Here is a 23,436-nt window from a genome sequence, read left to right as displayed (position 1 = left end):
GGGTACCAGCATCGTGATCACCATGCATTCAGCCATCACACGGTGAGCACAGATTGTGTGCAAAGCCAATTAGAACAGGTCAATTTTCTTATATGATGAGAGATTAAAATAGGAAAGACACAGTTTAAAGCTAGGATATGCAGAGGGGGGGTGGTTTGTTGTTTTTAAGAAGCAACCTTATGAAATCTGGGGTTATTTACAAAGCCTGGTAAGAAAATCAATGGCTTACTAACTAAAACCAAGCCCAGATTAGCTATATGCATTACAGGCAGAAGAGATCATAAATCGCAATTGTACACTGATGTAACCAGTCACTATTATTGGCAAGATAATCAGCTGCATAAATGGAAAGCACAGCGCTTGTAAGGCAATTCTTACAGATTTGAGATGTCTGTAAAATTAATATGAATCTGAAGAGGTCTGGGGAGAAAAAGTCTCAAGAAAAGGGGTTTTAAACACAATTCCTTTTATGCAAATGGTCTAGTGCCCAAGATGAAATAAAAAAAGCTCTTCAGAAGCAGCTCTGCAAACATCTGGCAAGGATCATTTTGTTCCATCTCCAGAGGGACAAAACGGGAGGGAACAGAATTACTGCACTCTAACTTCAGCTGGTTAAGAAGTAGTTTATCAAGGCTTGAAAGGGACTGGCATTCCCTGCCAGAGATCCATGTGGCAGGACATTCTGTTTCATTTTATCCCATGCCTCCATGAAACAGAATTCAGACCTTCCCTCACCACTCTCCTCCCTCCCTATGCAGGCTCTGTCTGCAAAGACTTAACTGTAAAAAAAGAGCTTTACATACATCTGCTCCTCTGCAGCACTGAAGAGGTCGTGAGACTTCAGCACAGTGATGCAAAATAGACTGCCCACAAACACAATAAGCCTCTGCCATACATCGCAGCTCCAACTTCCTCCAAGCATCTGCTTATGGGCACCGCTGGGAGGCAGGATGCTGAGCCAAATGGATCCTCAATTTGACCCAACACCCCCATTCTTATGCATGTTACGTTCTTACACTACACAGTTCAAAAGACAATAGGGACAATCAGGTTTAGGCAATTCGATCTTTACCCAAAAACCCCACAACTAACACAAATCTGTGAGTTAGGTGCCTAAGAATAACTGAAATGGCTCCCAGCCCCCAAAGACGACGACATTACATTGGTTTCTTTTCATTATATGGGCACCAACACCAATTTACAGGTTAAAAAAGGGCATTTTTGCTTTTCCCAACAATTATTTTCTACATTTAAAAGATTTTACTTTAAGTTACCCAATTTCCTGTGTGCAGCTTGCACTTGGGGCCTTAAATCTCTTTCTTTAAGCAAGGTTTTAAAACCCCATTTCTAGAAGTAGTATCCTAATGCTCAGAAAATATTCTTGCTAATGGGCAGCCTCTAGTAAATCAAAGTTTGGTTTAAAATATGTTGTAATAAAGACATTCACACGCAATTTTGCGTTCCAAGTGAAAAACCAAACCTGAATTTCAGGCAAATGGACTTCTATGGGAATGTTTGGAGTGATTGCTCAATCTGCACTAGGAATGGATAAACATGTACCAACATCTGTACCTTCGGGACAAGCTCAAACCTGCTGAGTGATTGCAGAGTCACAACTTGAAGGAAGTGGAGGACTGTGTTCTGCACCCATGCTGCTGTTTGGGGAAGGAAGTGATTGCAAAGTCTGAGTCAAACAGGGAAAGCTTTCACAAGATAATGTTATTTTTCATCAAGTTCATATATGAGGAAAAAAGGACTAAGCAGTCCTTAGAAGCACTGTCCCCTACTCCAAAGGTCGGATGGAAGTTACTGTAGCAAAGCCATTCTGGGGCACAAGTTATTGCACAGGAAATAAGCATTCCCTCCACATAGGAATTACCTGTGTAATATTTAATGTCTAGATTTCACTGATCACCTCTCTAATACTTGGTTTCTGCTATTTGCTTGTTCCAATAAGGAAGACAGCACTATGCTGATCACAAGCTCAAAACAAATGAAGTAGTGGGAACCTTTACATGATGTAAAGGTTTTTATCTGGTCTACATGTGATTTTAATAGAACCAGAATGTTACTTATTTACAAGCAACATTTACACTGATAACTAACTATGTAAAGGAATCCAGCACAGAATTCTCTTGCTTTATGTGTTTATCCTGTGTAGTTTCCAAAATGGCCAGGCAATCCCTTCATACTAAGCAAATATTCACTATTAAAACACACTATATACTACAATAGCACCATTTCTTCAGCACTTATATGCAGGACGGTAGAACCAGGCAGCAGCCTAGCAGTTAATTTCTCCATAACACTTCATCAAGGTAGATGCAATGATCTGCCACTTAGCTTGCCTGACAACACAAACCTCCAGCTGCTTTGACTAGCAGATACACAGAGAAGCAACAGCATGTGGTAAAGGTGATAAGCATGAAGAATGAGAAGCATAAAATAAGCTTGAAGATATACCTGGTTCTGCCATACACCCGGAAATACAAAGCTCTAATTAAAACAAATTGCAGCCTAAAGAACTGGAAGGAAGAGGGAAGAGGCAATCTTACTGCTCTAAGTCTTGAGAAAAGCTGAAGTGAGGCCAGAATAAAGAGAAGTGTCACTATCAAGTATTTGGCCACTATTCCTCCAGCCAAAGAACAAAATACAAGCACTTCCATAATGTATTTCTAACTTCAAACAGTTATTTGGGGTAGAACTAACTCACCAGGCCACCTATCAACTGTCTCTGAGCTTGAGAGCATCTCGTGGGCACCCAGCCAGCTGCAAACTTCACCACTATGAGTAACTACGGGAGCACACTCCCAGTCTGATCAAGGAGAACAGGTCTGCTCAGCACACCAAGCATCTCCCTAGTACCACAGATAACTTAGAGCAGTCAGCCTTACTTCTGCTTTTACCAAGGGTTTTTTCTGCTTTGGTTTCTTATGGTGGTGGGGAAGTGGTTTGGGGGGATTTTGTTGGTTGGGGGGGGTCCAGGAGGTTGGTTTCCTATTTGTGTTGTTGCTTTATTTAAGCCAAAGCATACTTGTACACCTATGCACAAACCTGAGGAACGGCTCTCCTTACAAACCGGCTGACCAATCCCTCAACTGGCAACAGAGGTGAAAGACAGCTGTGTTGAAGCATGTGGAAAGGCAAACCTGAGACCTCAAAAGGTGCTGGTGCTCTGCTGCGAGAGGAGTGCTGCCACAGGGGATGAAAACAGCTCCATGTATCTGATCCTACAGGACACCACAGGCATCCTTCAGGGGGGTCCTGGGAGCCAACGCAACCAAGCACAGCCACAAGTTCTCATGTGCAAGTGATTAAATGAAGAATCCCTTCTCTGGCCCGTTATTCCAGAAGCATTTGTTCTGCCAAATGCAGTATTTTTGTTTGAAAACCAGATTTTGTTCTGGAACAACCCAGATGTGGTTGAATCTTTCCCCACCTGTGCTATTCCCCATTAACCTCAGAGCTCTGAAAAACAAGCATGACCAACTTGTCATTTTAAGTTCAGAAGGGGTATTTTTTCCAAACCTTTATCACAGACTAACCAGCACCAAGCAGGCTGCTTTATACCCTCTCCATCCCATAATGCCTTCTCTCCTTGCTTATTAGTCAACATTTAAAACAAGCGTTAAGGAGAAGGTGTCCTACTCCTGTACTCCTGCAGAGCAATGTCATATTCCTGTACCTACGTAAGTAGCTCCTTTATTAGGAGTGTTTTTACAGCCCACAGGGACACCCCTTTCCATTGGCTTTCCAGACTGAAGTTCAAGGGGGTTGTGCTCTATAACCATCAGCACAACTCTGCTACAGCCAAAGGCACAAGGGACCAGGGATCCACACTAAATAGGTGGCCTTGATTTTTACGCTCTCCAGGTATAAACAGAAGCTGAAAAGGGAATGGCAGTTCAGACAGCAAACAGATACAGACATGGCACTAATACCGGCAAAACTGCGCAGCCCTACTCATCGTTCATACCTCAGCTTCCGACCAGAGCCAGCAATGCACACTGCACAGGGGAAGGGCTATGTGGGCAAGGCTCAAAGTCAGCCTTCTGCCGTGAAGTCCCAGAGATGTCACTGAGCAGCACGAGCCATCCTGTCCCCTTCACACTCAACGCACTCCAGGGACTCACTAACAAGTTGCTCTGACTGAAGTATTTCCCCTCTGCAACAGCCCCATGGTGCTGGGATGGGTTCTGCAGGCCAGAGGGCCAGGCAGAGAGGGCTACAGCACCCGGGTTTGCACAGGTTCAGATGCTACTGAGCAGGAGAACACGCTGCGGAATCAAGTTTGCTCTCATTCAACACACCCAAGTCCTTACAAACCCGTATTTAGCAGTAACAAGTCACCGACGGCTGCCTCACAAGGGCCTCAAACCCAGCCGCAACCATACCATCACCGCACAGAACGGCAGAGCCTGAGCTGAATAACATCAAGTGTTTGGGTAGCCTGATCAAACCGCAGCCTCTCTCACACAGCCGTCATACCACAAGCTCCTCAATGCCTATTGCTGCATTTCAGATGCAGGTGCCTGACAAGCAAGCACAGCCACGCTGATTCCTTATTTTTCCCTTAACACTTGAGGAAGTGTCAGCAGGATCCCGGCCCCTCGCTCGCCAGCAGAACCACCCATCCCCAGAGCAGCCAATGGATCTGCGACCCTCCCTGGAACATCACCTCAACACCCTGTTGCAGGCCCAAGCATTCCCTAACAGCCGCCTCGGTCCCTGCATCGTGGGGAGGGATGCAGGGGGGGGGCTCTGCAGCTCCCTCCGGACCTGTCAGAGGGTTGGCACGCAGACAGCACCACTGACATGAAAACTGCACCACGAGGGACAATAAGATATAGAGATATAGAGATACACAAGCCCACACAGCTTCAACGGTTTGGTACATGCACCCCTCAGGCAGCAGATCCCCTGCTCAGTGCCCTCATGCACCGCACCAGCAGCTGCACGGCAAAGCTGATGGGATTACAAGGCTCTGAGGAACATGCAACAGCAATGAAATGATTTCATAAACACTGCAGAAGTCACACATAACAGCAAAAATCAGCATTGTTTAGGGGAGGCCAGAGTGATGCAGCCTACCTGCAGGGGCTGAATGGATCATCCATGCCTATGACAGGCTCTTGTGGGTTTAGATGTATTCCTGCACCCTCTTACTTAACAGCTAAAACTCTGCCTTTTCCACTCTACCAACTCAAAATGGAGGCACATGCAGTCTGAGAGACCTCAGAGAGCTTCCACTGAGCTTGTGCTATGACCTAAGCCTGCACGCACAACGCAGAAACTTCGCCCTCGGACTGAGAGGACTGAGCATGTGCTGTGACCCTCCCTCATCCACACCGTGCCTTCCAACGCAAGCAAGCGGGAGCCTGCTGCTTCCGTAAATACAGCAGGGAACAGAGGCGGCAGCTCCCGCAGACCGGAGCCAGCGGGCAGGGACGTGGGGCCTTCGCGAGGGGATCTGATACAGCCAACGCTGCGAGCACAGCGGCGCCGAGCGCCGTGCCAGCGCTCCTGATGCACATACACACACATACACACATACAATACAGGGGTCTAAGGAAGGTTTCTAAAAGCTGCTTTTGGCGATGAGCTTTAGGCAAAATGACGTTCAAAGGCTTCGAGGTTTGCACAGGTGCAAACGGCAAAGCTTCACGTTTTAATACAGGATTGATTTGCTTCACACAATGCTTTCGCTCGACCTGTCAGTACTGCACTGTGTGAGAACACTGGAAGGATGTATTAAAAAGCATTTAAGGGATGTATTCGCAGCAACACTGCCATTGCTGTTTACAAGCAGGTGTGAAGGCAAGGCGAACCCAAGGGGAGCCAGACTTGACTCACTGCTTGAACCTCCTTCAGCACCTTCATTTTTGGTGTTCCTGTTTATGAATGTAGCTTTCAAAACGATTCTGAGCTACTCATTTAGATGCAGGTAACATCCCTGACACCTACAGCATTAAATGCTTTCGTTAGTGTACCTGGCCTCCATTTTAGAGCCTGGAGATGCCTGAACCCAAGGTGAGGATAGAGAGGGCTAAATGTCTCCAATGTTGTGTTTTACACAACAGAAACACTGAGCAAAACACATCAGGCCCCATGAAAATCCCAAACTTTCTCTCTTCCAACAACCCAGCAACACAGTTTCATTATAACATAGGTGGATACACCTCTGTTGCCCATATTATGTTATATCCCATCCCCTCCTTGGGAACCTGCACCAACGGAGTGTGGCTCCTTCAATGAACCTGCAATAATCATTCTTGAATGTAAGAACTTGAACATTTCAGCCTCCATGTCCCTGCTGGAACTCTCTGATGCCACCAAAGCTCATTCATAACGGGAAGGAGCCATTCCCAAACACACAGGGTAGAGGGGCTTGGCTTACACTTGCACAAAACACATTTAAAACCAACCATGATAGAAGTTCCTATGGTTTCTTTAACTACTAAGCTATACCAGGTTATGTATTTAAACCTTCCAGAAGCACAATGAAGCTTCATAAACTCCTTTATGAAAGAGAGATAAACCCACCATAGCATTCTATCAGCTCATTTCTGTTCTAAGATATTGCAGGAGGCCACACACCCAGAACAGGACTGTCTGAGCATGTTTTACACACTAGGAAAAGATGATTACCCCAAACATGCTGGGCAGCCTTTACCAGCAGCCGGATTTAGGCAACACTTACAAGGTCAAATGTATCTGGTCTTGATTTCAGCTGTAGCTGAAACGTGTTCCTGCGGGGTTTGTTGCTGTTCTGAAATGGGTTTATCCTCCTGAAGTTCCTATCATGAATGTGAGCAGAAGTTGTCAGCTTTTATGCCACCCTCTAAGTTCAGTGATAAATCGAGACATGGCCATATAATGTATTCCAAATAATATTACTAATATGAGGCAGAAAGAACAACCCAAGGAAGTTACACATCCATTTACCTAATGAAAGGGGGTTTTGTCTGTTTAAAAGGAATCAGCTGCACTTCAGCGCATGACAATACCTACTGACATAAAATGAGTGTGCTCAGCACCTTCCATACTTCCTTCCCAGGGATATCGGACAAGGAAGGATACAAAGCAACTTTGCTTGTAACTCAGTAAGACATCCAGAAGCTATCCGTGTCACATCACACGGGCACACCATACAAACTGCCCCCAATCCCCCCCATCAAAAGGATTCCTGGTTGTATTTAAAGTCACTAAACCTATTTAAATAAGGCTTGTGATACACTGGAGGGATTGTCTTTTACAAACAAAGGGTACCACAAACTATCTCAGTGTTCTACTGAGTCTGACTGGAGACATAAGGATGGATACATCATTTACGATCTTGATCATCACTTCACCCTCTATCACTGCCCCAGGCACTATTGTATGCATAGAGACAAAATACTGTGACTGCTAAAAATTAACCAGAGAAAAGGATCCCAGCAGAGCTCTGCAGATCACGTTTTGGTTGTAGATATCAATTTATCATTCAACTACATTTCTTCCCAAAGGGCAACATTAAGAGGAAGCTTTGACTTACACACAGCTCCACGCTGGCTTCTTGACTTGGTAAGAATATACACTACTCAATCTGGCTGTAGACCTTAAACTTGTACTCTGCTCACTATGCTTTCCATTGAAAAGATGAGGGGAAAGGGGAAAAGAAGAAGAAAGAGGTTCTTGATTCAGGCTTTCAATAGAAATCCCCTTCCAGACAACCTAACATCGTAAGTCATGAAGGGTAAGAGAGCAAGTCACCTTCACTCCTCTCAGAGACACACCAATACTCACGTAACTCACAACAGCACCCAACAACACTTTCATTTTTAGTAAAGGGAAAATAAAGGGAAAATACAGGGAAAATAAAGGGAAAAGCAAATATTGTGGAATAAAAGCACAGACAAGAGCCTGGTCTTCCCAAAACAACTATTCCAAAAAGTCAGCTGTGCCGTGTATGTGCAGTAATATTTTGTTCTACAAGGCAAAACAACGTTATGGAAGAGGAATTCAACTGTGATTCATGGCCATGAAAACTGTTAGTGGAATAATACCTGCTTATTTCTAGTTCCAAGTGAAAAACCAGGCGCATTTAAATCTATGTATATTTACAAGTGTCAGTGTCAGACAAAACCTTATAATGTATTTACTTACTCCTGAGAGCAAAGAACTGATTGCCTGGTACATGCCAATACAGTACAAAACAGGCCAATACCAGTAGCAGCATTTGGCGTGCCCGCACCCTTGAGTAAGGGCTCAGAGTTGTGCCTGTAAGTCCATGCAGGATCTCGGAGTACAAGAGGAAAGACTGGAATAAGTTCTTGCCTGAATCAGCTACATATGGCTCTATACTACAGACAGGGTGAGAATGAGACTTGTAGTAAATGAGTGGTAAGATGCAAGCTGCTGAAAAGCAGCTGTCTGTGGTCAAGCAGCATGGGAACAGCATTCCCAAGCCTTAGTGCGCATTTCTTTTTAACAGGCAGAGCTGATTGCTGACTCAAATACCAAATTCAACAGCTTAACTCAAGCTGGTGCAGTACTGATTCTCTAAGTGGTACATCAGGTCTGTTTGTCCATTAATGCCTGCTGACTGGTGCTCTATACACTTCAAAATGCTTCTAAACTCATTTCAGGGCATATACAATTCACCTAACATTTCTTCTCTGTTAAAGCACTGATCTCATCTGGCCATTTGGGGAAGCCACAGGTTTGAGTGGGATTCCACGTTAGTGGAATTAGTCGGTGTCAGAGCAGTCACTGCTCTGAAGAGACATGGAATTAATTATCTGGAAGTACTTAGCATAAAATGAGTTTTCTTTCTCAGCTGCCTATACAAGCTCAGTGGTTGTATTCCACACTCTTGAGAGCCAGCAACATGACATCAGGACTACTTAGGAGCTTGATTAACGCTCTAGTCGAGGTGCTAACACCAGCCTCTAGCTTTGAGATTAGTTTAGGTTTTCACTCCGCAATCAGATGTTTCTCACTAATGTGAGAATTACTCAAACATAGTGTGTAACCTTTTACCAGACTCTGTAACGAAAAACACCCCAAAGCAGCTTCATTCATCAGGGACTGTAGTGAGAGGACAAGGGGTAACGGGTTCAAACTGAAACAGGGGAAGTTTAGATTGGATCTAAGGAAGAAATTCTTTACTGTGAGGGTGGTGAGGCACTGGAATGGGTTGCCCAGGGAGGTTGTGAATGCTCCATCCTTGACGGTGTTCAAGGCCAGGTTGGATGAGGCCTTGGGGTGACATGGTTTAGTGTGGGGTGTCCCTGCCCATGGCAGGGGGGTTGGAAGTGGATGATCTTAAGGTCCTCTCCAACCCTGACTATTCTATGATTCTATATTCACTGTAAAGAAGAAAATCATCCCAAAACACAGAGGTTTGCACCTCCGGACCACAGAATGACCAACAACAGGATCCTGGTTGCTATTTCCCAAGCAAGCTTTCAAATAAAGAAGGACGGACAAAGTATACTTTATACACAGGAGGCCTTTTGATTACACATCCACCATACCAGTGCTTTGGATGTATTTGGGGTCAGGGATTTCTGTGGGTTGTTTTGTAAAGAGAACACTTGAAAACATAGAAAATAGATCCCCAAGCCACTGAGCTGCATTTCAGAGTCCTGGAAAAGTATCTGAGCATCTTAGGCTGCACACAAAGTAAAGACACTCAAGCAGAAATACATGTTTGTAGATACAAGCCACAGCTCAAGCTTGTTCGGTCTAAGAGTGTATCCTATCACACATTACTACAAGTCAACTGGGGGGGGGTCACACCACAGTATCCTGAACCTTATCTACAACATATTATTACTTCAAGCTGCCATGAAACTTCTTCCATCCTTCCGATGTGAAACAAAACACTATCAAAGCAGATCAAGGTGAAGGCAAAGTTCAGTTTATATAGACAAACCACCCGGAATGCGTGTTCCACCACTTTTACATCCAAAAGCAAAAATCTAGCTCGAATTAGGTACTCAAAGAAGCATGCATTGTAAAGCAGTAGCAAACGCTCAAAAATCAGTTAGCAATCTAGACTCAAATCCTTTCTCTACATCTCCCCTCATTCCAAGAGAAAACTACAGACTTGAACTAGAATGAGAAGCAAACCACAACTACAAAACAAAGTGGCTGTAACCAAATGAAGAAGAACCTGCATTCGGAGAGCTCGCTAGTGTGAGTAATTACCTGATCACTAAGTGCTATGCTCTGTCATTTCATTGATCTCTTCAGGGTCACTCGTTTTCTAATAGCTGAAAGAATTAACAACTACTTCTACACAGAAAGTGGGTTTAAAACCACAGTGAGTACTCACATAAATGGCATTTCATAAAAGAAATCATCCATTAAACACAGAACTTGGACACTAATACAAACAGTTCATTTAGCATTCATACCCTCAAAACTAAAATGCACCACAGTGACAGGGTTAAACACAGGCATCAAGCATGATGCTGAATATCAGGTACAACACACTACTGACTTCATAAATGCCTCACCTTGTGGGACTGCTCCAAAAGAACACCCAAATGATGCTACAAAAACATGTTAATATATTGCATTATAAAACATTACAGGATTTCAGGCTCTTTTCCCAGAGCTCTGCACCGTGCACTAGCAAGATTGCCTCCTAGGGACTGACACTGATACCTGCTATGAATGCAAACTGAATCTATTCAGGGAGCTTACCTAATCCAATACCCAATCTCAGACACAAGGGCAGTTTAAGACACTTCAGAGCAAGGTAAAGGCAGCCTCATAAATAGGCAATTACATACTAATATGCCCACACAGGGAGTTTCTTCCTAACTGCAAGCGGTTAGTGGTTGGCTATGCCCTGAAGCATAAAGATTCCTATCTGCATTAAAAACACTAAATCTACCATGGAACAATTCAAATATTTATTCTTTATAGGCCTATCTAATCCCCACTTAGAAGAATACTTTTCTCAATAGTATCTCTAGAAATCAAGGTCCACAGCTAATTGTTTTCAGCACTGAAAGAAACAATAGAGCTTTCAGTCAGTACAGACCTTGCTGAGGCTATCCATCTTTTACTCAAGTGCTTGTGGAAATGCACCCCTAAACAACAAACTTCTTACAGCCAGTATTTGTAAAGCATTCTCTGGCTTTCCAAAACTAGATAAATGAAAAGATAATGAAGAATAATGAAGGTATAGCCCAGTGTCAGCTCTGCTTTGCAACCACAGCCGATGGAGGTTGGCTGGATGACTCCCTGCTGAACACATCTTCTTTACATATGTATTAATTCCCAAACCACCTTTCTGTACCTCTAATTTGCTCCAGGCCAGCAAAGCATAAACTAAGAATTGTTGGTATGGGACCCTATGGGAGTATTTACACATGAAAACATGAATTTCCACACTTTAAAACTATCTATTTGACTTCTTGGGTGTGCAAGTTTCAACACTGCTTAATAGAAGCGCATTTAGGAAGCACTTCCAGGGGTGTGCATTTAGCCAGTGACACAGCTAAGAATTCCTACTAATGACTGCAGGCTTTAAATTCACTGTTTAACACCCTGCTTTGAAGCAGGATGTTACTGACCCAGAGACGTTACCAGATGTCATAACCCACTGCACAGTTTTGCAACCTTCTCCTATACAACACACTTCACAGGAAGATGCAGCTTCTCCCTCACATTCCCTTCCACCCCACCTATCAGCATCATACTTGATTTCAACCGTGAGTAGTTTTCCTGTTCCTACAGGCTCAGCTCAGTGGTAAAGTTTGCACTTCACTTACCTTGTCTCTGGATTATAGCCCAGTATGTAGAAAAATGAATCCACTCGGGCTTTAAACTCTCTAGCAGCAAATATATCCGAGAAATGGGAGATATTGCACTTCCCTCTGAAAGAAAGAGGGAAAATGGCATTAGAATTCAGCCCTGAAAAACAACGACTTTAATTAAGTGCCACTGCAACCTGTGTATAAGCCCACAGACATCCTTGTGTTCGCATAAATGTCTACAAGGTCATAAATAGAAGCCTGTTGTAACGAATAACCATGCAGATTCTTCCCATGGTGGAAAGGGAAGAAAATGCAGTTCCAATGTCTCAGATGGTGTTCTACAACCATTCATTCATTCCCATTCAGCCAACACCAGCCCTGAGGAGCCTGCATTTCAGATTAATGAACAGTAACTACCTTAGAAATCAGCCCTAAATATGTTCTTTTCCAAGTTTTTACAGTCCTATCACATTTATGCTTTAAGGAAGCTTTGAAAATTCTACTCTTTGTATTATTTAGGAAGTCAGCTTTTGATTTAGAAAGCTAAATAAAACTGCAGTTTAATAGCACTTCCAAATCAAAAGCAAAGCTACGCTGCTTTTAGCAATCCTAACAACGCAAATTCCAAGCACACAGAAGTTTCTTCCTTCTACTTTCATACATAAAACAGAGACATTAAAAGAAAAGAGAAGGGGAAAAAAAGGGAAAAGAGGATTTATTGGCTTATTCTAAACCAGATTGTTAATAATTTTTAACACGGTTTGTTGATGAAGTCATTATCCTTAAGGATGAGCATTAAGACGAGCTGTAAGAAGTCGCATCCCATTTCCTCGAGGGTTTCTTGCTCTGTTAATGTTCAACAGCTGCTGGGGTTTTGTCATTCAGTGCACTGCAGTTTGCTGCTGCCAAGTAAATCAGATCAGAAGCGGGCACAGACAAACAGGCCAGACAGGCAAAGAATTAGTGCTTTTTATCTCAACTTGATGCAAAGCAATCAACAAAGCACAAGACTTTGCTCTTTTCCAGGATGTCAAGCTTTCTGCTATTAACACAGATCACATCTCTTTCCATTTCCTTTTACTGAACAGTCTTTGCTCTTATAAATAAGCTATGGGGCTTATTTAACATTGTAAAAAGGTTTGCCAGTCTTGGTTGGAATTGAATGAGAAGTGCTTTGGCCACCAGTCCCCAAAGATGAACAACTATTTTGCCTGTACTAACAGCGGATCTGTTTGCCCAGCCTTCTCAACAGAGCTTAAAAGCACCCAGTACTTGAAGAACAGCACTGGGAAGCTGAAATACTAAGCCTGCTTTTCCTTCCTCATCTTCTCATAGTAAAGCACCACTTAAGAGAACCTTGCCTTGCAACACCAGCTCTCTGATACACAACATCAACTACTACAGGTGAGGAAAAAGCACCCCAGAAGGATGATGGATGAAAGGAGCTGCTGACTGGTTTAAGACAAAATCAATGTGGCTGTGCTGTGAGCTGAGGCAGCACAACCGTCCCTGTGATTGCACCATTCTCAATCCATCACTTTCTGGCAAAGGACAAAGTGTTGCACAGGTCATGCCAGCTTGGAATGGAACATTAGCAAGGTCTGTAACCCAGACATCACACAAATACTGATGAATTTCTTTTATCCCTGGTGGCTCGAGCCAGTTTTCCAGTTGAGTCATCTAGAAAGAAAGAACACGAGGAGGGGTATTTGTCTGGGTATCTCACATTAAATTCCCATTTTAAAGGTATTTTGGGGGAAAAGATTTCATTTCCTTTCAATAATTCATCTGACAATAAGGGCTTTCCTAATAAGCTTGTATTATCTATACTCATGAAAGCAGTACATCTTGCTCATAGCATTTCAGACCAGTGCTACCACACATTACCCCAGAGCTTTACCACACAGGTAAGAAGGACGTTACTTTCATTGCAGACTTCCCCAGGGATCTACAAGTATCCCGTAGTTAAATTTTTCCACCGGTTAGAGCAGAAAATTGGTGGTTACAATGACTGTTTTTATTTCCCAGTTTGTCACCAATTCATTGTGTGCCCAGCGCCATTTGTTTGCAGAGGACAGGGAAATAATCTCTTATTAGAATAAATTAGAACTTCATGTTAAGCCTCCTTTCACGCATCACAATGTATTCTGCCTACTTTGCGTTCTCAAGCTGGAAGAACACCACGTGCAATCACCCTGATGTTCATCTTGTACCCTGAAAATCACTGACACGGATTAATGGCAATTTGCTAGGAAAGAATCAGCAAAAACATAATCTTTATCCTGCAAAAGTTTATCTGCTCAATTCTCAGCATCTTTAGATACCATCTCCAAGCTGGTAAGAAATATTCCAAGTATGAAGAATCCAGAACACAACAAAGCAACAGTGAAACCATCTGCCAAAAAGGAACAAAAGTTATCTGAAAGCTGCCTGTGCTGCACACTTCCAAACTACAAGATGACAGATAAAACATAGGGTAGGTTGAGGGATTGATCAGTTTGATCTTCCAGGAGCCTTCACCCTTTATGGAAGGGGAGAAAAGAAGGTTGTTTTTCAAGTTTGCTTGGCATACCCATATATTGCATTCTTATCTTTTCTTTAAAGATTACAACCCAGAAAGGATGTAGAAGAGAGGTTAAAACACTCCAGGGAAGACTCAAGTGTCTCTCTGTTCAAGCGGACAGTTTCCAAGCCTGGTTCCACCAAGGCAGTCAACCTCCTGCTGGCTTGTTTCTGAGCGTGCAGGTTTCACACTGGAAGACGACCTTCTGTAGCTCAGAGAGAGCACTGTGCAACTTCAGGAGACTGCAGCACACCCCTGGAATTCTCCAGGTTCATAAAATGAAGTCTCATATGTAAATGAAAGACTTCCTCCCACCCACAGAACAGAAGCTGCAGCCAGTTTGTCTTGCAGTAAGTGGCTTCGGCAAAGGGATTCGGAACAAAACACGTCTCCAGATGGTTGTGGTGAAACACCATCTGAGCGTTATTATCAGGGAGATTATTCCATTTGCATTCTGACAATATCCATGCATGTTTGGCGTGTGGAAAATGTGCTGAAAAATAATGCCTCCCTGGTTCCCTCTGAAAACATTTGGAAGCGATGGTGCATGCCCCTCAGCCTAGGCAAAGGTTAGGCACTTCAGTTCAAAACCTGGGGAGGAAAGAGAGCAGCAACCTCCCAGGAAGGGCACATAGTGCAGGGAACTATAGCGGGGTCCATTACCTCCTGTCTGTACAGCCAGTTTTTAATGGAGCTCTTAGCTGAGCTGTAACAATGACAAGTGCCTCAGAGAAAAAGCCTTCAATGCAATTTCATCAGGGCAGCATCCTAACAGTCACTTTCCTAGGAGGTGCTGTTGTTAAGAGGGAAATCAAACAGGGAGGAGGGCCGGGTAGTATTTCTGCAGGAACCAGCAATAACCTAAATTGGCACTGATGGGGAACAATATCTTGTGAGCAACATTGATTAACTGAGATGAAAACGAGATTGGAGAATTACGGCTGCTTTTGGAATGGGAACAGATAACACAAGTTAATTACTGAGGAGAGAGAACGCTGAGCAGTATGTTAATGAGCATCACACAAACACCTCTCCCTCCATCTGTGCTTTCTCACCCACCTCAGACACTGCCCCGCATCCTCTGCAGCTTACCTGAGGGCAGCAGCGTGGTAGGTGTCAACATAATCTGAAATGAAGAGCTCTCGGTTCTTGATAACCGGGTCTGTTATAACAAGCTCTCGTCCAGAGTCTGCCAGAAAGCAAAAACACAAACAGAAACCCACCAAGACGTTAGCTGGAGCCTGAAAGCATCTACCACTGACATTTGACAGGTAGTTTATTTACAGGGCAAAGCTTGAGGGTGTTTCTTAGATACACACTGCGCAGTGGTAAGATGACACACTCAGACTGTTTCCATCACCCTGTAAGGTATGGAAGGAACGTGATACCCATTTTTACACATGGATTCTCCCCTGCCATAGCTAAGGAACTGCTGAAGAGCTTTCAGGGCGCTAGATGACATGCACTGACCAGTGTAAGTGGTCACTCCTGGGTGAGAGGAACTGAGCAAGTCAATTTATCACTGACTTCTGTCTTCTGGGTTAAGATTGTGGTGGGTTTGCATAGTTGACCTCAAATCTTCAACCCCATCTTGGCAGTATGAACTGCTTAGTGCTCTGGCTTTGACATCAGTACCGATATCCACATTCAAACACAGAAAATCCTCAACGTTAATGAGGATTCTTCCATGACTTCTTGATAATGCCTTTGAAGAACACACAGAAATACTTCTCCACACAGAGAGGAGTGTGACATAGAAAAGCCAAAGCTGCTCGCTTTTGGATGCTGTGCCTATAATCCCAGGGTTAGAAGTTTCAAATATAGTAAGAGGAATGTTAGATTTGTGCAGCCTTTGCTTAAAGCCCACACAAAATGTCCTTAATGCCTGCAAAAAAGAGACTGGAAGGCTCAACTTTGTGCTGTCACGCACCAAAAAAGTTGCCGTGTTCCACATTTTAATCATCAACTTTTATCATCACAATTCACCTTGGAGTGTCTGCAGCATTTTAACAGCTGCCTCAAGGAAATTTCCTGGTAAGAATAGAAGCAAATGTTATGTCTCCCCTAGAGGCAAGAGATAAATGACATTGGAATACGTACTGAAGTCTCTTCTGCTTCTGTTAAACCCAAGATCACACTTGTTTTTGGAGAGAAGAAGGGAAAACTCAGCTATGAGTCCTGCAGTTATGTCACTTACTGCAGTATTAATCACAGTGAGTGTTCATAGGTGCAATGTAAAAGACCGGGCTCTCATGACACTAGGGAAGGATCACAAAAAATAGAAGAGATTCACAATTTCTTCATACTTGGTCTTCAGCCAGTTCAGTCTCAGTGCACTGTCCAGAGGCCTACAAAGGATCCAGTGTTATTTTTCTTCCCTATTCCCTTAAGGGAATAGTATAATACAGCCCAGAATTTAAACCATACCTGATGTGTATCTGATTATAGCCATGGTTACAGGACATACACGAGTTAGAACAAACAAAGCAGGTAAGAAACACCCTCGTCCAACCTAACACATTGTATTCATCAACAGTCCTTGCTTCATAACCCTCTGTAAGAGTGTTCTTGCTTTCTGGGCTGTTAAAACTTCAGATTCAGAGTACAAGTAAAGGAGGCCTTAATCTGCAGAGCTTAACTTACCATTCTCATTGTGTCTGTCCTGAACCAAATGCTGATAGACTGAATCTGGGACTTCAGACTGGCGATAGTACCATTTGACATTCATAAGGAGGTGGTCCCGTTTACTCTGAAAAAGAAGGTCTAAAGGCATTACTAAAAAGGAAAATCAGACCCCATCTGACACAGTCTTCTAAAGTACAAAATGTAAGACCCAAAAAGGAAGAAAACGTATTTCCATGACAATGAAACAAGGGATACGTGCTATGACAAACTGACTTTCAAACGAGGCATAGGCAACAAGAACCTACTGCGTCAGCAGGCAGTTGTATCTCTGTGTATATCTGACCAGCAAATACTCATCTATTCACTCACAAAAGAGTAACCCAAGAGGAAGAAGGGATCAGAAAAGGACTGGCAATTTTGGCCTTATGCAGCATGATCTTAGCCTGCTCATTTCTACAAACAACAAGTATTTATGGCCAAACACAGCAAAAAGAATAGCAACAGCCACATAATTCAGTGCAACCATTCCTAACTGTTGTAACCAAGAAATGCCAGGTATTTTTTAGCCCAGGAGAACAGTATCTGTTCTTTATTCACACAACAGAACAGGATGCTGCAGTTCTATCCCAACATAGGCTCAGAGTGCTCGTGTACCTCGCAAACCCAACAGCAAGATGTACACAAACAATCCTCCTCAAAGTGCTCCTTTTTCATGCGAGGATCCAGCCACCAGTTTCTTCCTTCTGAGAAGGGAACTTAAGCATAAACACCACTTCAAAATAGAATTTACAGGTCAAGTTATTACAGACTCGCTGCTTGAGTTTATCTTTGAAACCCTTGGTCGTCAACTCTTTCCACTGCTCCACAACACTTGAGGAAACAGAGGAAGGGCCTAAAGGGAAAGGAACATTCTTTTGGCATGAGGCAACTGTTTTTTCTGGACTAAAGTTCTCCAAGACCCTTCGAAGGCTGCTCTTAAAACATCTACATTTAGAACTCAGACGGCAGGTCACTGGGCCCGAGCGCTCTCCTCCCTGCTGTGCCCATCAGCCTGGTTGTTGCAGCAATTTCCACCCTTTCTGCTTAATAAACAACATCCAAATCTTTCCATTACCTGCACTTGTTGAAGGCGTTGATGAAAACCACGTGTAATACCATGAAACAACTGCTAGTGGCAGCATTGTGCCAGAAAAGGCTCTGTCAACTGCTCACCGCAAGTGCTCTGTGCACTGAGCCCCAAAAAGCATCCAGGAACATCCTGAGCCTGTTTGTTCTGTACAGGAGAAACCTGAACCTCCTCTTTTTTTGCCTCTTCAAATAACACATTCGCAGTCAAAGACAACGAGCTTGTCTAATGCATGGAACAAAATCAAAAGGACAAAGAGGGGCAGAGCTGATTCCTGCTACCTGCTGTTCAAAGCCCATGGTTGAGCCTTGCCTCCTCTCCTGAAATAAAGCTCTGTGCAGCACAGCTTTTATGAACAGCCTGAGTTCTGAAGACTAAAACAATACAAATCTTGCTATTTGTTCATAGGCTCTATCAGTGCTACAAGAGCTGCATGCAACAACGATGGGAAACATCACCCCAGTGTTTCTCTTTGCATTTCTTAGCTGAGAGAAATCCCATGTCCCATGTGCGACCCATGTTACACAAAACCTTTCCAGCACGCTCAGAAAGCATCACTTGTGGCACGAAAACTACTCACCCATAGGTATAAGCAAGTTTACAAGCAGCATCAAAAGCTAATGCTTGGATTTTCTTGGTTTGTGCCACTAAAGCTGAGTGTCTTCCAAATAGTCCAGCACTCCACAGTGAGTGCTTAGGTACATCTGGATAAGGCCTAAGTACATATATATATATATGTATATGTATATGTACATATACATATATATATATATGTAGCCATGAAGGACCACCACAAAATACAGTACTGAATTGTGGTGGTGGTTTTGAACAGCAAATGGCATCAGGGAGGAGAAGGACTAGAAATCTACACTGTGCCCTGCAAGGAACGGGGCTACAGATGCTTAACCACAAACCAGAGCAACACCAACCAGTGGCCAGTGAGAGATCCGAGGAAAGGAAACACCTTACTGTGTACCTTGCCACAGAGAAGTCATGGAGAGGACAAAGGGAGCAGATGATAAATTAATGGATACACCGTGCCGTGGAACCTCACAGCCATTCTCTGTGAGGGGACAGTTGTGCAGAAAGCTCTGTCGGGGTTCACATGTTGAAGGTGCGTCCTCCACGCATGCATACATTGAGATGAGATTACAGTAAAAAGGGAGGGATCAAAACTGCTTTCATTGCCTTGGCATCATATGGAGCTGTGTGCTGGGAGGTCACAGCTGGAGTCTGAATTAAGCTGAAACCGTAAAGGAGATGTTGACACCATCGCTTCACTGCCTCAGTTTCTTACCGCATCATTGAGGAGCACAGGGCTTTTAGCAGCACAGGGATAAGGGCAAGGTCAACCTTTACAAAGCGCTGATACGCTTGGATAGAAGAAATCAGGGGCTGGAAGTGAGGTTTTACCCCTTCTGCCATAAGAGACCACCTCAATCCCTGCCTTCCTCCACAAAGACCCTCCCAGTTTGTCCCTCAGTCAATGCAGAGAGAAGGTTTTTGCTTATGGCCAAGTCTCCTGGAAGTGTCACTGAGTCCCCCAATACGTGTTAAAAAAGAAAGGGAATTACAGGGGATTAAACAAAAGCTTTTCAGGAACATTCACACATTCACACACTATGAAAGCAGTCAAAGGATTTGCTGTTCTGCAGCATTTTATCACCTCGTCTCTCAAAAATCATAGAATCCTAGACTGATTTGGGTTGGAAGGGAGCTTAAAGCTCATCCAGTTCCAGCCTTTTGCCACAGGCAGGAACACCTTCCATTAGAGCAGGTTGCTCCAAGCCCCATCCAACCTGGCCTTTGAAATCCCATACCTTAGGAAAGTTTAACATCTACCATCAAAAGGTACTCCAGAGCTTTTGTGTTACTTGAAGCATTTGAATTTGAAGGAAAGCACTCATTTCCCATGCAGAAGCTCTGTTCAGACTCAGGGAATGCCATAGCTGTTCCCTGCACTGTTTTATTCCAGAGGCTGGCAGTTACTCTGCACTGTGAAAGAGAACATTTCCTCCCCTCAAATCAGATTCACCATCAGGAAGAACACGGGGAATGAGATTGAGTTTCAGGAGGCGGCTGAACCTGGGAAGTTTTCAGGGCAATGATGAATTACCCCACGCTGCAGCCTGCCAACAGGAATGCTATTGACTCCGTTAGGCTGATCACGCAGTTGTGAGGCATTGGCAGAGGGGGAGATTACAAACAGAAAGAAATTACAGGGGTTTTCATAACACAGAACAGGGGCTTTTCTATCACCTCCCTTCAGAAAACAGAGTAATGCAAGAACCAAGAAGAAAAAAGATGAAATCAGAATTAGAACTAAATCCGATGATAAAAACAACAGGCAGTCAATCCGAAGCCCTGATCTGAAGCCCTGGCGTACACCAATTTTGGATGCTTTTAACTTGTAAAACCTAGACTTTATGAAACAGGCGTTTTAAATGAATGCTAAACGACAGGAGATGATGAACATGGCCAAGGTTCCTATCTTTAAAAAATCCCCAGACTTAGATATCTTTCCAAACGGAAAGCAGCACACGCTCCACGGTGCTGACTGCTCATCATCATCTGAATCAGAGAACACACATGGCACAACTCAAAGCCTCCACTCAGAAGGAACACAGAAACAAAAATAGCATTTATAACTGAGGAACTGTTTAAAGCAAAGCCTCTGGACAATGATGCAAGTAAAACACACTGACATGGTACCAAGATGCTGTTTGTGCACCGCTGACAGAGGTTGGGTTTGGGTTGTTTGGTTTTATTTTGGCAGCGGGCTGTGTGATCTAAGCTCCTTCCTCAATATCCCTTTTTCCCATGATTGCTGCTTTTGGTCCAGTTAAAGAGCTTCACCTCGCAAGTCTTTTCTCTATTCCGACACGCATGGGTTTGTGGGCTTTAAACCTGAACTTTCAGTCTCCCTAAAAATACAACACGTCTGTCAGCCTCTTCTTTTCACATCCTTCACTGCACAGAAATTCCTAGACATGCTATTTTGTCAGCCAGCTTTCTAAATATGGATGTCATTTACAGAGCAGACTATACTCAGAGGTGTCAAGGCGCCAGCTTCTGCGGCAGACTATTTATTTTAGAACCATGTGCACACAAAAGAAGCTTCCCCAAGTTCATAAAGTGTTACTTTCTCTGCTTTTTACACCTTTACATACGAAAAGCTGCAGACAGCCACATGCCAAACCCCCACTTGCAGAAATCACAGCAACGGCAAACGCCTTCAGTGCCTTTGTCAGCTCTAAAAGATGCCTTGTGCTACAAAACCTTTAATGGAAATACTGTCTATTGCTGCAGTACTCAGAAGTACTCATCTGGAGGGGGGGTGGTGGCTGCTGGTTTGGGTTTTGTTCCTTTTAAAAGCCATGAAGCAATTTTGGACGTTCAACACGAATTAGATGAGATCTGTAATTGCATTAAAGCATCCCAGTTCGGGAGCATCTGGTCAGCTTCTATTTATAAGTGAGCCTCTCCCTTAAAAGGGTGAAAAATAACCTTCGAGGTTCTCTTTAAAAGTAGGAATGTACCGATTTCCACAGCATTTGCTAACTCCAAGGTGCCAGTTTTCTTCATAAACACACTTGAGAACAGAGTTGCTGCACATTACAATTCATATCTTCAGGGATTCCACATTCTCTTTCCAGGGTTATGACTAACCCAATTGTGCAAATGATCACAGATGTCCTGCAGATTCCCTCAGAGGGATTTAAGCAGTATACTTCATTACTTGCCCTATTTAGATACCGTGTTAAATCACAACTAGCTTTGGAAGCAATATCCCAAATGCTGGAGATGACAGATGGGCACACTGGAGTCCGTGAATAGGGGCTATTTCAAAGACGCAAACAGCAGAATAGAAACAAGGAAAAGAACATCTTTCCTTTCAAACATATTCTCAACAATGACACGTCTTTATCAGGAAAAAACAACTCTAAGCTACCAAATCCTTTGTGTTAATTTAATATGACAGTGTTGTAAAGTCACAACCAACACTTTGTGCATTGCAGCACAGAAGCTCTGGCCTCTCTAAGCCAGTTTTCACGTGGGTTTTATTTTCTAAACACTACAAATTAACCCCATCCTTTGGGGCACATTTGTTTCTCCCCCTAAATGATGATTTCATGTCACACAAACAGTTCTAATTATGCTCCATGACATGGCATTAGCCCCACTCCAACACAAGTGGTAGGTTTGACTTGCTCTGCTTGCTTTCGCCATCCCTCCCATTAGCCCTTCTGTGCCATGTTGAACTGCTGCCTGTATTTCTACTCCTACTGGAGAAGTATTTTTACACTGACTCATTTTTAACATTACTAATATTGAAAAGAGGGGAAAAGAAGAATAAAGACCACTTATATCAGATCCACTGGGGGAAGAAAGCCCAGAGTCAATGGAACTATCTGGAATTCAGGAGCTGAAGAGATGCAGCAAACATCATTTTTCTTCCCACCCTGCAACAGCACATGTAATTTCACATTCTCAGGGTATCTTTTTGTAGGCTGTTCCCTAATTAAATCAGAAACCTGATCAGCTGTTTGTAAGCCAAGAAAACCCAGCCTGGAGATGCAGAGGGTATTACTACAACTGAATGTTATTTTTGCAGCTTGATTATTTAATTCAGATGCATGCATATTAACACATAATTACTTCTTGCAAGCACAGAAGCACTATCAAAAGTGAGAGCTATCAGTATTCAGCAAGGAAAATGTTAAAGAGGAGCAGTAAACATGGCAACATGCAGTTTAATCCTCCCTGCCCTTCAACTACAACAACCCAACACATCCGTTCTCTTGGTTCCTGTCCCCTTAACCCGAACCAACACAAAGACTGTAACCTTTAAACCTGTTAGTGTTATCTAATGACTATTCCATCTACAAGAGCTTTTCTAATAGAAACATGCCTTGATGGCTTATCTCAGCACACAAGGCAGGCCACAAAGAACCGCCGGCGTGATTGAGCGCAGTAATGGAAGGCAGGAAATGAGAAGGCTTGGTTAAGCCGCGGATAATCGATCAGTGTATTCAGTGAAGTGTGAGCTGAGCTGGGAATAAGCTGCCTGGGGTATCAAATATTGCTGTTTCCAGGGTAAAGGCCCATTTCTGTGATCTATGAAGGAGAAAGCATAATTTATTGACAAAACAATATAGAGTTTTTCCCAATGTCTCGCTCTTGCCATTTTGTGATGGTTTACAGCAAGAATTTCTTGTGCTCCTTTTATTCGCGAAGTCTAACAAATGAAATTCCCTTTGGAATTAATGAAATCACCTTGGTGTGCTGGATATTAATTCAATTCTATGTGCAAAGCACTCTGAGATGCAAAACAAGCATTAGACTCACCTTGCCCTCAACTTCAG

The 23,436-nt window shown here is 43.4% G+C and overlaps 1 protein-coding gene across 1 annotated transcript in view; it reads right to left on the bottom strand.

The window, feature by feature from the left end:
* Window positions 1-23,436, bottom strand: part of RERE (arginine-glutamic acid dipeptide repeats) — a gene marked incomplete at its 5' end in the record, with an annotated part of 151,609 nt that overhangs the window by 88,472 nt on the left and 39,701 nt on the right. The window contains 3 exons of the mRNA XM_080631358.1: window positions 11,772-11,876; window positions 15,412-15,508; window positions 16,963-17,068. Of these exons, the coding sequence (XP_080487484.1) occupies window positions 11,772-11,876; window positions 15,412-15,508; window positions 16,963-17,068 (308 nt within the window). The remainder of the gene's footprint in view (window positions 1-11,771; window positions 11,877-15,411; window positions 15,509-16,962; window positions 17,069-23,436) is intronic.

This window comes from Psittacula echo, assembly GCF_963264785.1.
Source record: "Psittacula echo genome assembly, chromosome: 17".
NCBI classification, from domain to species: Eukaryota; Metazoa; Chordata; class Aves; order Psittaciformes; family Psittacidae; genus Psittacula; species Psittacula echo.
This window is presented reverse-complemented; position numbering and strand designations above follow the sequence as displayed.